This window comes from Mus caroli, chromosome 10, assembly GCF_900094665.2.
Source record: "Mus caroli chromosome 10, CAROLI_EIJ_v1.1, whole genome shotgun sequence".
NCBI lineage: Eukaryota > Metazoa > Chordata > Mammalia > Rodentia > Muridae > Mus > Mus caroli.
In genome coordinates this window covers 1,526,266-1,541,009 of record NC_034579.1, presented here as the reverse complement: position 1 = coordinate 1,541,009, position 14,744 = coordinate 1,526,266, and the positions used below count along the sequence as shown (strand labels likewise).

General features: G+C 41.1%; 1 protein-coding gene across 7 annotated transcripts in view; it reads right to left on the bottom strand.

Annotated features, from left to right (window-relative positions):
* Positions 1-14,744, bottom strand: part of Esr1 (estrogen receptor 1) — a 366,602-nt gene that overhangs the window by 186,120 nt on the left and 165,738 nt on the right. For 6 of the 7 annotated variants that reach the window (XM_029482533.1, XM_021173934.2, XM_029482535.1 and 3 more), the window contains one exon: positions 11,156-11,272. In XM_029482533.1, the coding sequence (XP_029338393.1) occupies positions 11,156-11,272 (117 nt within the window). The remainder of the gene's footprint in view (positions 1-11,155; positions 11,273-14,744) is intronic. The other variant, XM_021173937.2, reaches the window with a different exon arrangement.

The window sequence follows — 14,744 nt, the reverse complement described above, 5'->3', positions numbered from 1 at the left end:
AAAAGGCAGTCTCTTCAACAAACGATGCTGAGGAGACAGATATCCACATGCAGAAAAATAATAGACCTTTAACTCTCAGTATATATAAAAATCAGCTCAACTGGAGGGAAGCCTTAAACCTCTGATGCTGAAAAGCTACTAGAAAAGTAAAGGAAGAGGCAATCCCACTGCTCCAGACAGCGACCTCCAGAAGACCTATGGTCTTCAAAGCTCAGGAAATGAAGATCAAAGGAGACTAATGGGATTTCATTTAACTGAAAATCAGTATAATGGGGAGAGAATCATTGAAAAAGAAGAAAATGTCTGTAAACTGTCTGTCCGATCATGGGTTAGGCTGAGAAATATTTGAGGAGCTCAGCTCACTGCCAGCAAGAAAACAGCTAACTCAAGTGAAAACTGAGCAAGGGTACTCATTTCTCAAAAGAATAAAATGGCCAACAGTTCACAGGAGGGAAAAAAAGATTTTAAAAATGGTCAAGATTATTCACCATCCAGAAAGTAGAAGTTAAACACACAATGAAACATTATTTCAAGACCAAAGAACTTCTTCTCATGGTATTCTAGCTGATTCTGGCTGCTTCCGCTGATTCTGCGGATTCGCTGATCCTTCCTGTTTCTCTTGGATCGTGCCTCTCAGCTACTGATTCCTGGTTAGTGTTTGGCGTTTGCCATCGAACTGGATGGACTGCTTGTATCCTGACTATGAAGCGTGGAATCGGCCCAATTTCTAAATGGGTCCCTTTTCCTATTAACCGTCTTTCTCCACTACCTCTGGTTGGTGGGTTAGAAGAGAGGTTAAAGTGTTTAAGAGCTTTAAATAAGGTAGATTTGAAAAAAATCTGAGCCTACAGGTGAGTAAGCAAAGAAAATGTAATACAGGTACCACAGTGGGAAACCATACAACTTAGAAAAGAGAGAGAATCGTAAGATTTGCAAAACGTGGATGGTACTTCGGGTTACTAAGATGATATAAAAGCCAGACACATAACGAACGACAGGGTGCACGAAGCTGCATTTGCACATGAAATCTTGAAGCATCAAAGTTAAAGAAGCAGTGAGCACAATGGGCCCTGCAAGGGGCAAGGGTAAGCAAATGATGCTGGAGATATAACAGACGTGGGACACAAAACAACAGAATAAGGACAAGAGATTTATCTTGAAAATTGGTGGCAATATGTAAACTAACAATGTACTGAATACTTGAGAACTGAGTGTGGGCGTTCTGTCTCCAAACTGTGAGATAATGTATTAATCACCATGATTTAACCATTTCTCAGAGATGTATATATTTCAAAACATCTTGATGTGCACAATTAATATTTATTAATTAAGATACTTTGGTTGGGCCAGCAGGGAGGCTCGCTAGGTAAAAACACTTGCCAATCAAGCCTGATGATCTGAGTTTCATCTCTGGGATCCATCTTAGAAAGAGCCAGCCAGATGCACAGGCTTGTCCTCTGTCAGCTCATACATGACTACACATGTGCTGCACACCCTCACAAACACATATCATACACAGACACACACAGAGAAAGACACATACACACAGACACTCACATCAATAGGAATAGTGAACAAACAAAAGAAAAATTTAAGAATAAAGTAAAATTAAAGGAGTTTGTCAACTGAAAATTTAAAAAAATTTAAATTACTCTTCTAATTTATGACAAAAAAAATAAAAGTATGCTTATTAAAAGGCAGTTTATAATACTGTGAATTTTTATCAAAGAATAAAAATGGATTTCTATTTAATTGGCTTTTAAATTCAGAACTAGTTGTAGCAAACATACACACACTAAACTCATACCTTAATAAATGAGGGAAAGCTACAATATCTGAAAATATGCCATATATCCTACTTCTATTATTCCTGATCTTTCTACCTTATCATGTCTGCTCAATAAATGTATGAGAAAAAAATTGAAAATAAAATGCACCTCTGCATTCTGCACCCAAATAGAAGCTGTGTGTGTGCTGCACTTGGGATTCTTTGTTGCTGAACAGACGTAGACATACTCTTAGAACTCCTATATTCAGTGATGTTAGGTATTTTAAAGTCTAAACTCTTAAAGGTTTTGGCTGAGATGGGTTATAAAACAAATGCAGCCAGGCTTTCAATCTGCTATATGTAACTCGGAAGCCCCTGTCTCATTGAGCTGACATTCTCAGACACTGGACTTGATGTGGGCTACCAGATCTCATCAGACAAAGTTTTCAGATGAGCTTAGAACTTGCCCTGCCTTGGGCCTCTGCTATTATCATTAGAATATTCCTGGACCAGACCATAAGAGGGGAGATGAACAAACTGAACCAAGGTTTCCCAAGATGCCCTAATTAAAACAGCCAGCTCATCTCCAGACACAAGTGTGTGTAGAGTGAATACCAGTATCCTGACTGACAGGTACTTCCTACTGTGTGTCATTGGTGCCCAAGATAAGATCCTGCTATACAGCAAAAATTACAGAGAAGACATGTTCTCCTAACTAGAAAAATAGGACTATTCATTCATAATTAATGCATAATTCAGTGCTTATACTTTGAGATGTATTTCTTGATTCTATTAACTTATAGATGGTATAACTCTTTGTTGGCTGCATTATACACAATCCCTGATGTGTTTAAGGTAGCCTACTCTCCCATATCTGTGAAGTTTATATTTTAAGACTCTCAAAGGATGCTGAAAACTAACTATAATCAAGTCCTGCTTCTACAACAAGAATGAGAGACTATTTTTGTCAAAAACTGCTAATCATTGTTGGACCTACAGGATCCGAGCAGGTAACTGAAAGAGGACAGGGGCAGGAATTTCTTGGTTTTGTATCTGATGCCTTCACTATATTACAATTTATTTGTATTTCAGGTTCCTGTCGGACTGTGAATGGAGTATTCATTTGAACTAATGGACACCTTTATGCTTTAAGGCTGCAGATACCAGCTGAGAGAAGCTAAGGTGTCTTCAAGATTTGCAAGGCTAGTATAACCAACAGATTGTCAGCTACTGCATGTGCAAGTACACACATGTACACATACACATCACATACCAAATACTCACATACCCCACATTCACACTACATACATGCACCATACATACACCACACACACACACACACACACACACACAGACACACACACACACACACTTTTGTAGCTGTCAGAGGACAACTTGCGGAAGTTCCTGCCTTTCAGCCTGGAGGCTCCAGGAGCCTAGCTCAGGTAGGGAGTCTTAATAGCAAGCACTCATCCATCCTGACTGGGGGCTTCTACAAGGTCCGGTTTCACACCACTGATTTCTCCAGTTGTTGCTCTAAGCCTGAAGAAAATGTGTGCTGTCCCCTGATTCATTCTCTCTAGAAGTCACCTTGGATTGTGGAACAGCAGGATCCTGTGGTTTGATGAGTCTGCACCCCATAAATAAGATCTGCTACCCAGTGACAAGAAAGGAGGCTGAGCCCTAAGCACAAGCGAACATCACGCAATGGTAACTGAATTGTCCCTCAAGCAATAATAACTTCCCTTTTAGCACCAGCAAGTCCTCACAAAACCAAGGTTGATAATGATCAACTAACCCACAGTAGACAATGCTGCCTAACCGTGCATGGAGCTTGTCACTCACCCCAGTGCCCACCCTGGTCACACCTGAAGCCTGCGTCAGCGTCCTTGAAAACAGCTGAAGATGCAAATCTCCTTGTTTTCCCTGCGTGTCCATAATGAACACTAAATTCATTTTGTTGTTTTCACTATGGCTTATTTCTTTTTAGAATAGTGAGCAGACCAGATTGGTTGAGAATACTGAATGTTGGGCACCCTCTGGCTTAGGGCTCCAGAATACCTATATTGATTTCTACATATGCATTTCTATTGTGAAGCTTAACCTATAGATTACAAACTGTGAAATTAGCAATAAAAGAAGAAATTAGCAACCATGAACAACATAAATTGAACAGTAATGCTGTGATAAGTAGTATGCAAATTTGATAGCTCTCTCTCTGTCTCTCCGTCTCTCTCTCTGTCTCTCTGTCTGTCTCTCTGTCTCTGTCTCTCTGTCTCTCTCTGTCTCTCTGTCTGTCTCTCTGTCTGTCTCTCTGTCTGTCTCTCTGTCTCTGTCTCTGTCTCTGTCTCTTTCTCTGTCTCTCTCTCTGTCTCTCTCTCTCTTCCTGTCAGTTGTACTGTTCTCATGAGTTCTTTCAAGTTCTAAAATGATACAAAAGGCTGCAATGTTTATATAATAAGAAATGAGGGAAATGGCATAGCCTTTGTGGCCTAGGGTCAGGCTACCTCATTAGTTTTCTGTGAAGACAAGCTTTGCAACTCATCAATTGATCTGATAACTTATTCTACTGGATGACTACTGTACGTGCAATATATGCAATGTAGGTACTCCAGGCAAACCTATAATGTATGTTCTGTCTATGATGTATGTGGGGCTGTCGAGCAAGAACACATGTGAGGTTATAGTGAAGGGAGCAGGAATGGAGAGAGCAGTCAGAAGCTGCAGGTGACCTTGGCCCTGGGAGTCACTATAGGTGGAATGGACTGCATGGAAATCGAATCAGGCAAGCCTCCAGTGTAAGCTGGGAGAATGGATGGCCAGACCAAAGCAGAACAGAACCGTGGCGAGACTAGCTCAGAGTCTGGGAAAGCATGGCCTGAAGAAAGACTCAGGAGTCTTGGCCTAAATTCCTTAAAATGTGGAAGTATTAGTAAGATGGGGCAGGTTGCCAATAAATCGCTGTTGAGGGAAAAGGTTGCTGGTTTGAAGAAATTGAGTTTAGGTTGTACTATAAACATCTTAGTGACAAAGACATATGACCACACATATATAGAGGCCAGTGTGACCTGGGAAAATGTTAAAATAGATAAAAATAGAACAGAAATGAAAAATAAATTTTTAACATTTTTTTATTTTGTTGTTTTATGCTAAGAATAAGAGACTGGGTATTCAGGCCAAACTGGAACATTTACATTAACCCATCACCGCCAAGGCTTAGGCAATATCACAAAAGTCGAGGTGGAAAGAGTGTAATAGACAGATGGGGGTAAGACTGGACATGGCTACTGTGATTATGCGTTCACAGTCCTCATGGTCACCTGCATAAGACCTACAAGCTGATCAAGATGAGTGGATGATCTTCAAGCCCCACCACTTACTTAGGAACTCTTGGAAGTTGGTAGCTGAGGAAAGAGAGTCACCCCCCAACCCCTGCTAGGGATGTGGCCACTAATAGGTTTCAGTGTCCCACACCTGTGTATATATAGTCGAAACTAACTATACTTGGTGGGTTGTCAAAATAAATAAGTAAATAAATAAATGCAAAAATCATAGTTGTGAAAGGCACATTGGGAAGCTAGAAAGGATAAATGAAGTGTGAATATGATCATATTTCACTGTTTTGTGAAATGCTCAACAATAAGGAGAATTTTTGTAAAAGAAAGAAAAAATGCAAAGTCTGGTGGTAATGATTATAGACTCTGGAAATAGAAATTAAACATTTTTCAAACTTTTTTGACTCTTTAAATATTGTGAGGTTTGAGCCTGTGTAATTCCTTGAGTAATTATTATTACCCAGAGTGCTACAGATATGAAAACATTATAATAAACATTAAAGAGCAACCACTTGACAGCTCTAATAAAGCTCCTCCTCCCACTTATCCCATGAATAAAATAGAGCAACTCCTTAAAAAAAAAGTATCACTTTAAATACTCTTGGGCTTTGGATGGCAACACTGTCATCAAATACTTAAGGATTAGCTCACAGCTTCTACTGTCTCAAATTTCATTGCAAGCTGTGATGGACCCTAGCCAGATCTATCAACATCTATGTGGTAATTTCCTCATCTGTGAAAGGAGGATGCTGGCACCAACATGCCTTGGGTCTACTGTGACAAGTCTCTGAAAATCTCTGCCATCATCGAAGGATAAACTACAAAGTTCATTCATCATGCAGCTGTACACAGCATAGATAACAAAAGGACTTTTAAAGGCATGTCTATCTAGGCCACACTTTGACCCTCTAAAGGAATTAGATATATTGACTTAGCAGACACGTCTCTCTTGCCAGTATCTCCTACCAATTGGAAAATATACTAAAAAGGCAGCAAGCAGGTGATAAAGTTCTTAGGTAAGGGATTTTTAACATGGAAGAGATGTAATCACTGACACTTCTGTAGGACTCTGAATTTGTAAAGTATTTTTATATGTTATGATTTGTGGTCTTCAAGAGAAACTGATTGAGTAGAAATTGTTTATGCAGTCTTACACCTGAGATCTGCATGACTTGTAAAAGTGACTTTTACAGAGTTGCCTACCAGTTCTGAGCAGGAGCCAGTGTTTGAATAGGGATTTCACATCCGAGGTTGCCACCTTTCTATTAACCAAGACTGGTAAGTGGGAAGCAATACATATTCTGGAAATCAAATGGCCCGAGTGAGCTGCTGGGTTGGATAAAATCGAGAAGCAACTATCTGGTACTCTGACTCCCATTCTGATGTCTTGTAATTTGGACCATCCATCTTCCAACACAGTCAAGCTTCAGCATGTCTTCTGAATTTCTACTGCATGCAGATGTTGTCTTTGTATTGTGAGGACATTGCTGGAAGGGTCTTATGCATAGTCCCTTTTTACCCACAATACCTTGTGTATAAAAACACATAATTATTCAAACAGATTGAGTCTGTTCATTCATTTACGCAAGAAGTTTTCTTAAACCCCTGCCATGTGTCTTGTTTTAGTGCTAAACAGGGCAAAGAAAGAACTCCAATCAGCCAGCCTGAAATTCATCAGCTATAGAAGAATACAGACACTTGGGGAGACATCTAGTACTAGAGAGTGCATCTCTCAGAAAGCTGTGCTGCGTTGTGCATATAAGAACCCAGAAATCTAACCCAGCATGGGCCAATGGGAAGGACCTTCCTAAATGACAAACATTAATAGATATCAGCAATCTTCAAGGGAAAGGGAGGATATGATGAAGAAGGAAGAATGACCAAGTCAGAGAGCTCAGCACATGTGCTAAGGTTAGGAAGTGTCGCACTTGCACAGGATAGATTTTATGTCCTATCGAACCACAGTGCTCTAAGCAAATCTAATCACAATGAGAATCTCCGGACTAAGACATGAAAATCGTCTCCTCATGTAGCTAAACTACACACTCTTAGTTCTTTAGAATAGATCTTTGATAAAATACTCTAAAAAACTCTAAAATACAATTAATTTTTTGCTACATATCTAGAGATGCAATATCCCAATTGGTGTCCAGCCTGCTTAAGAAACTGGACTATTGTGAACCTATTGGATAACCTTGCAAAGGTCTGTTCTATCGCAGCTGGTTTTACAACGATAAATTTAGTAGTTAGTTGGGATTACTTCCAGGTGTAAATTAAGTCTTTATACAGAGGAATGTTAAGAGAGCTTGATACATACGGTGTCATGAGGTCATATGTGGTATTCTGTTCAATAAATGATACCACTTTACAAAAGTCAATTTATACAGGTCTTTATAAATGACTTTATAAATACATACAGGAATTTATAAAATGAGATGTTTTCATAGACTGTGGTTTTATGGTAAAACATATCTCAAAGTATATGCATATTAATAAAAACAGGAAGACACACATTCTCAGTGCATGTGGACAGACCCTGGTCATTGATGGGGAACCCTAAAAAGACACTACTTAATGTTGAATCATGTGCCTGCAGAATTCATATTTTGAAACCCCAACCCCCAGGACCTTAGAATGTATCTGGCATAAAAAAAAAAAAAACAGGGCATTTGAAGAGCTAATTAGACTTAAACAAGTTCATAACGATAAGGCCCTAATCCAGTATAACTGATGTCCTTACAAAAAGAGGAAGAGAGTGTGTGGGCGGAGGGAGGGTCATGTGAGGACAGGGGGAGGTGGCAGGGTGCAAGCCAAGGAAAGAGGCACCAGGAGAAACCACAGCTGCTAAACAGACCACAGGCTTCTAGCCTCCGGTACCAGGACAAGACTGGTTTATATAGTTTCGCCAACAGATCTGTGGTATTTTCTTATAGCCAGGCTGTAAAGTGGTGAATTTTACCCCCAAAAGGAAGATTCATGTATTGAACCTTAAGCATCCAAAATGATACTCGGAACAGGTACTTTAAGGGGATAATTAAGATTAAATGAAGCCAGAACTGGAGAGATGGTGAGTTGAAGATTAAGAACACTTACTGCCCTTCCAGAGGAACCCGGATCAATTCCCAAATCCCAAATGGAGGCTCACAACCATCTGCAGCTCCAGTTCCAGGTGATCTGATACCTGTTTCTGACCATGGGTACCAGGCATGCAATTGGTGAAGAGACATATACTCAGTCAAAGTACTCACACATGTTTACTAGATTTAAATTTTAAAACTGTTTTTTAAAAGATTATGTGAAACCAGAAGGGGTAGGCACATAACTGCAGGAACTGTTGTCTTTCTAAGAAAGAGAGAGATGAATGTATAGACAGAGAAAAATGCTATATAAAGATACCTTAGGTCTGAAGAGAAACCAAATTTTTTAACATGTGAACCAGAAACCAAATTTTCTAGCATGTGAACCTTAGACATTCAGCTTCCAGTAACATGAGAAAATTAATTTGGTCATTTAAACCTCCCAGGGGGTAGCATTTTGTAGAACATTAATGCAGACACTCACTCTGTTGTCACTCATACACACACACACACACACACACACACACACACACACACACACACGTGTGCCGACACAGGCTGGCTTAACATATCTTCCGACATCTATCTGCATTCCTACTTGAAAACAGAAGTCTTACATTGTGCCTTTGTAAATTGAAATGTTTCATTAGGCCAAAATCAAGGGCACCATATGTATATTTATATAGCCAGGATGGCTCTGTCTGAATATTACTTAGGAACAAAAATAATAGAATAGTTTTTCAGAAGGTGGGGTCAACATATGGGTGCCGTCACATTTTTCAAAATGCTCTACACATTTACAAAGCCATTCTTGCATCTTTCAGAGAGAATGATCCCTGCTTAAGTTACCTGCAGTTAGCAAAGAAGAAACTTGGACCCACTGTCCTCATCCTGTTCCTGCCTGAACTTTTCTTCATGCATCTGCTACATTCCTGTCACTTGTCAAATCACCGTAGAAGCTTTTTGTGAGTTTAATTAAGCCTGACTAATTTTCCAGTACAAAGAAAGATGAAGAAGTCCTTAAATATTGAATCCATTTATGACTCAAGGTGTCATTTTTAATATGATTGTTCAATTCTTAGAATTAATTACCCCGTGAATTCAAGCTGATCTTTAAGACAAATCGTCATACCTCACACAAAGCCTAAGTTCAACACTTCAACTCTTCTCTAAGAGACCATTCCAAGGGCTGCATCCAAATTCTAGCCATGAAACAAAATCATCTTTCATGGGAAGCCATGTCATAGTCAACTCCACCTTCCTTCATCTTGAGCTCTGTTCCTGGTTTTCCTTCTCCCTCTTTGTCCTGGTACTAATCCGTTAAAGCTTAGCTTTCCTGTGTGCTGGGGACACAGCTAAGTGGGAGCAAAGCTCCTGTGGACAGCCTTAGCTGTGGACAGCCTGAGGACCTGAGTGTGATCCTCAGAACACACATGAAAATGGCTGAGTGTGGATTTGAGCACTTGTAATCCTAAAGTGATGGCTAAGACTGACTATCAACCTGATAGGGTCTAGAAGGACCAAGGAGACAAATCCTTTGTGCATGTCCTAGAGGGAGTTTCTACACTGGCTTAATTGAGATAGAAAGTCTCACCCAAACTCTGGGGTAACACCATTCCATGGGATAAGGTCCTAGACTTCATAAAAGGAAAGAAACAAAGCGGTTGTGACTACTCACACACAGTTCTCTGCCTCCTGACTGTGGCTGCATTGTGGTCAGACACCTCTAGCTTCTGATGCCCTCCCTTTCCTGCTGTGATAGAATCTACCCTCCAAGGGCAAGGTGAAAAATCAACCTTTTTCCCTAAAGTGGCTTTTGTCAGTCTATTTTGCCACCACAGTGAGACAAAGTATTAATGATAACACCCAACAATGTTGAGATGGAGACAGGCAGAAGCCAGGCTTTACTGTAGTGTAGCCCAGTTGAGAGGATTAAGGCCAATGAGAGATGCTGTCTTGGAAATAAATCATGGGTGATATTGGAGCAACAACATTTAAGGTTGTTCTCTGACTTCCACATATGTCCATGCCCTCATTACAAGCTTTATTGGCTTCTAGAAGCTTCCCCTCCAGCTTCCTTTTCCATCAGTGTCACCGTGGAGACGTCTGAATGCAGCTAGGACTTGACGTCCATTGTGCGGGTTCCTATTCATTCTCTCTCACTACAGGGAAGGTACCCAAGACAAAATTTGGGGTTCCACAGGTCAGATTTCCATCCCAAGGACTCAAGAGAACCGTGTAGATAACCACATCTAGGATTATTTAACAATCCACCAAGAAATTTCTACTCTAAATTCCCATGCACAAAAATCCTGGGAGACTGAATACACAAGGAGCCAAGGGGAGTGCATGCCTGTGCACCCGCCCACCAGCAACCACAAGATAAAGAAGTGTGGCAAATCCTGGGTGCTTGGAGATTTGTTGGGTGTCAGCAGCCCAGCAACCACTTCCAGCATGCCATGAAACACAGGGATTACTGAGGATGGAGCCCACTTGTCTTCTTCAGTGCCTTTTGATGGGAATGCTGATTTCCTCCATCGAATGCACTGATAAAGGAGACATGGCAGCTGTTTTGTCCTCTGATGCGGAAGTCTCAACTGAGGAAAGTTTATCACTTGATCTCATCTATGTAGCATTAACTGTATCAATAGCAACTGCAACACCTTCCCTGAGGGAGACATGGCATAGTCCTCCTTCGACCACGTGCCTTTGCTGTAAAATGCAATCTTTACCTTGGAAATATAAAACACTAAATAGTATGTTAGAATTCTTGGGTTTAGTTGCTTCAACTTAAAAAGAAAATGCTATGTATCACGAACACCGCCCTCCCCCCAATAAAAACCCAAGAGTAGTTAAAATTGGAGAGAGATTTACTAAGCCTCTACTTGATACCTAAGAGCCAGCCTTGGGCTACTTCAGCTAGGCAACCCAGCATCCACAGCACAGCCATCCCCAGCTCAGGGAGCTGTACTCACCACCTTTCATCATGCCCACTTCGTAACACTTGCGCAGCCGGCAGGCCTGGCAACTCTTCCTCCGGTTCTTGTCAATGGTGCATTGGTTTGTAGCTGGACACATGTAGTCATTGTGTCCTAATGGAAGTAAGAGGATCAAATTAGTATCATTTCAGGAAATATAAGAGGTCAGGCTCTTACCCTTAATTAAGGCCTCACACTATTGCTTTGGTGGTTGTTTGGTCAAAGCCTCTCCCCATCACATGACCTGAGCTGCACAGCCCACAGTGTGTTTTGTTTTGTGGTGCAGGAGATGGAGGCTTGGGATTCTCATGTGCTAGATAAGTGCCCTGCCGCTGGACAGCACCCCCACTCTGCAGGGAAATGCTATAGGACATATTCCCAAGTCAGGGGGAGCCTCTGTGGGCTTTGCTTTGCTTTGCTTTTTCATTTGGTTTGGTCTGAGTTTTATGGGATTTCTCATGTTACTCACACACACACACACACAAACAAACCTATAAGAACTGTTGTAAATCAAACCTTTCAGAATTCTGAAGAGAAAAAGGAGGGCTCTTCAACTAATTACATATTCAGATTCAGATAAAGTGCAGAATATCTAAATTCAAGTCAGAGAAGTAGGCGGGGTGGAAGTTAGTCTGTCTACTGCTAGCTAGGGGCTGCTGGTCATTCCCTAAGGTTCATTTTCCTCCTGACTATACTAGAAAACATTATCACTACACACACACACACACACACACACACACATGTACGCATACGCACATACATGTATATAAAACTTTATAATTGTTGCACCACTGCTCTAAGACTTCAGAAATGAGTCAATGTATGTCAAGGGATTGGTCCTGTCCTCTAATTATGAATCCTCTCTCCTCTCTCGTCTGTTGGTTGTCTTCACCAAATGATTCTCATTGGCCTTGGACACCGGCAAGCCTCCATGTTAACGTCCACAGTATGTCAATGGCCTTTATACCCTTCTGGACTCCTCTGAGATGTCCACACTCGGTTTCCTTCCCTTACCTCTCCTGAGTGGCTCAACACAACCCTGGGTTTTACAGTTAGTTACCTCTCTCTAGCTGCTCCCATATGAAGTATGTGTGATGCCAAACATTTCACAGGGGAAATCTTCAGTTTGGACTATAGACAAAGGGAATGGCATGTTTTCCATTCTCAAAACAAAGCGAAAACCTATTGCATGTACTACTTGAAATACATTCTACAGGCCTCTACCCCCTGTTCATAAGGGGCAAGATGCAAGACAGTGAAATGTTTGAACACAGGACTATTTGTTTCTTTGCAGCATAAGAATAAGCCCCAACTAGAACATGTTGGGGTAGGAATTTTAAAAGAAATGCAAGGCTCTATTTTAGATGTATTTTATAAAAGCCACCATGTAAACGAACATTTTCTCTTACATAAGAGAGACTGGTAAAGCCAGTAAGCTTGACTATGAATTTGAAACTGGTCAGAAACCTCAAACTGCCTGAAAAATCCAAGCACAGAGTGGCATTATGTAGTCCAGCCTGGCCTTGAACTCGCAGAGATCTGCCTGCAGTAAAGGCTTGTACCACTCTGCCAAAGCACAATAGCCATTTTTAAATTGTCTTTATTAATAGGGAAGAGTTGCTGAGGAAGGCACAAGACCGGAAACAAGGCTGATTTGGGTTTAAAGTTAGCAAACTCCAGGAAAATGGTTCATTATTCTGATACCCTAAGGAAATCCTTAGTGGTTTGCCTCTTCTGGTGTTTACAGAGAACATATCGATATATTTTAGCTCAAAAAAACTAAGTACACATTTAAGACTCAGAAAAAAATTAATAACTACTTAAACCAAATACTATGTTGACTCACTCTCTCTCCGATAGACAGGTATTTTTCAAGCCAGAAGGGGAGAAAGAATTGCCATGAGTCAGATAACAACTGGAGGCCTCTCCTGTTTGGATTGGCTACCCACTGGAGATGTCTATCTTCATGAAACCAGGTGAAATCTTGAACTAACATGCCTAATCCATAAAAGTGCATCGGATCTGTGTAACTGACTCCATCCTTTAGCAAAAACGAGAGCAGAGGCACTGGATTATGGCCACAATGCAGGGCTTCTCTGACAACACTCAAAAGAAGTTGAAATGACTAATCAATAAACTGACTAAAAGAAAGATTCTACTAAGTACATGTTTGCTATCGTCAGTCAAAACAAATCCTCCCTAAGCAAACACCAGCAATGAGTACTTTTAAGTCTTCAACTGATATTAGATAAAAAGCAACAGAGCTGTCATTTCCCTTAATAAGTCTGTAACTGCCCAATGTTAAAGCAAGTGTTTCCTCAGCTCCTTTGCAAGCCTTATTTGATCTTCTGAAAATAATATATGAGAAAACTGTACTGAAGTAGAATTGATTTTTGAGAACCAATTCAATTATCTGAGTGAAACATCCAATAATTTCAACACAGAGACGAGAAACCACGGCCTTGTGATAACACTGGAGGGAGTATAAAAGGATCCAGCCAAGATGCAATAACCAAGGGGAGGGGTGAGAAGCTAGACACTGTTTTCTTCCCCATGAAGAATAAGAAGCTTGGCCTGAGAACGACATCAGTGGCCTAGCAGTTGCCAGCTTATATAAGACCTTGGGCTCCATTATTATCATGAGCAAAAAAAAAAGGAAATACAAACTCTCCAGAGGATAAGGCTTGGTCGTGCGAAGTGTAGGGAACCCTCCGGAGGGTAAGGCTTGGTCGTGCGAAGTGTAGGGTCAGGCCACATATGAGGCCTACAAGCCAGAATGAACCTGGCTCCTGAGAAACACACGGATCCTGCCACACAAGGACTTTTCCTTCAGGACTTTCCTTTTCTTGACTTTTCCTTCTCTCTATTCTCTATTATAGCAACTGTTTTGTTTTTTCTCATTATCACTCAGAAAGCCAAGATTTGTTTTGTTATAAAAAATAAACAATGATTCCTATCCAGACACCCAGAAGGAAGATAAACACAGACCTAATTAAAGCAAGCAGTAGCCTGAGAGAAATCGAATACTGTGGACTTATCTTTTTTGACACTTTTCCCCCTCAAGGCATTTTGGCAGCTACCTCAGACCAGATCTCGTTTTGGGGCTTCAGGCCTATCTATGCACCCACATCCTTCAAACTGACTGCACTGCGGTTTGAACCTCAAATGTCTCCCACCAGCTCATGGCACTGTTTCCAAGGTGGAGTCCGGCAGGGGAAAGTAGGCCACTGCGGGGTGGGTCTTTGAAAGTCACACCCTAACGGGCCCTGTCTCACTCTGCTTCCCAGTCAGACACCAGGCCCTGCCTCAGACTCATGCCACCACAGATGGAAGCTTTCTGCCATGGTGCCTTCTTGCAACAACAGACTAAAGTCCTTCAAACCCATGGGCCAAATAATCATTCCTTCCTGTATTAGTCAGGGTTCTCTAGAGTCACAGAACTTATGGATAGTCTCTATATAGTAAAAGAATTTATTGATGACTTACAGTCGGCAGCCCAATTCCCAACAATGGTTCAGTCGCAGCTGTGAATGGAAGTCCAAGGATCTAGCAGTTACTCAGTCTCACACGGCAAGCAGGCGAAGGA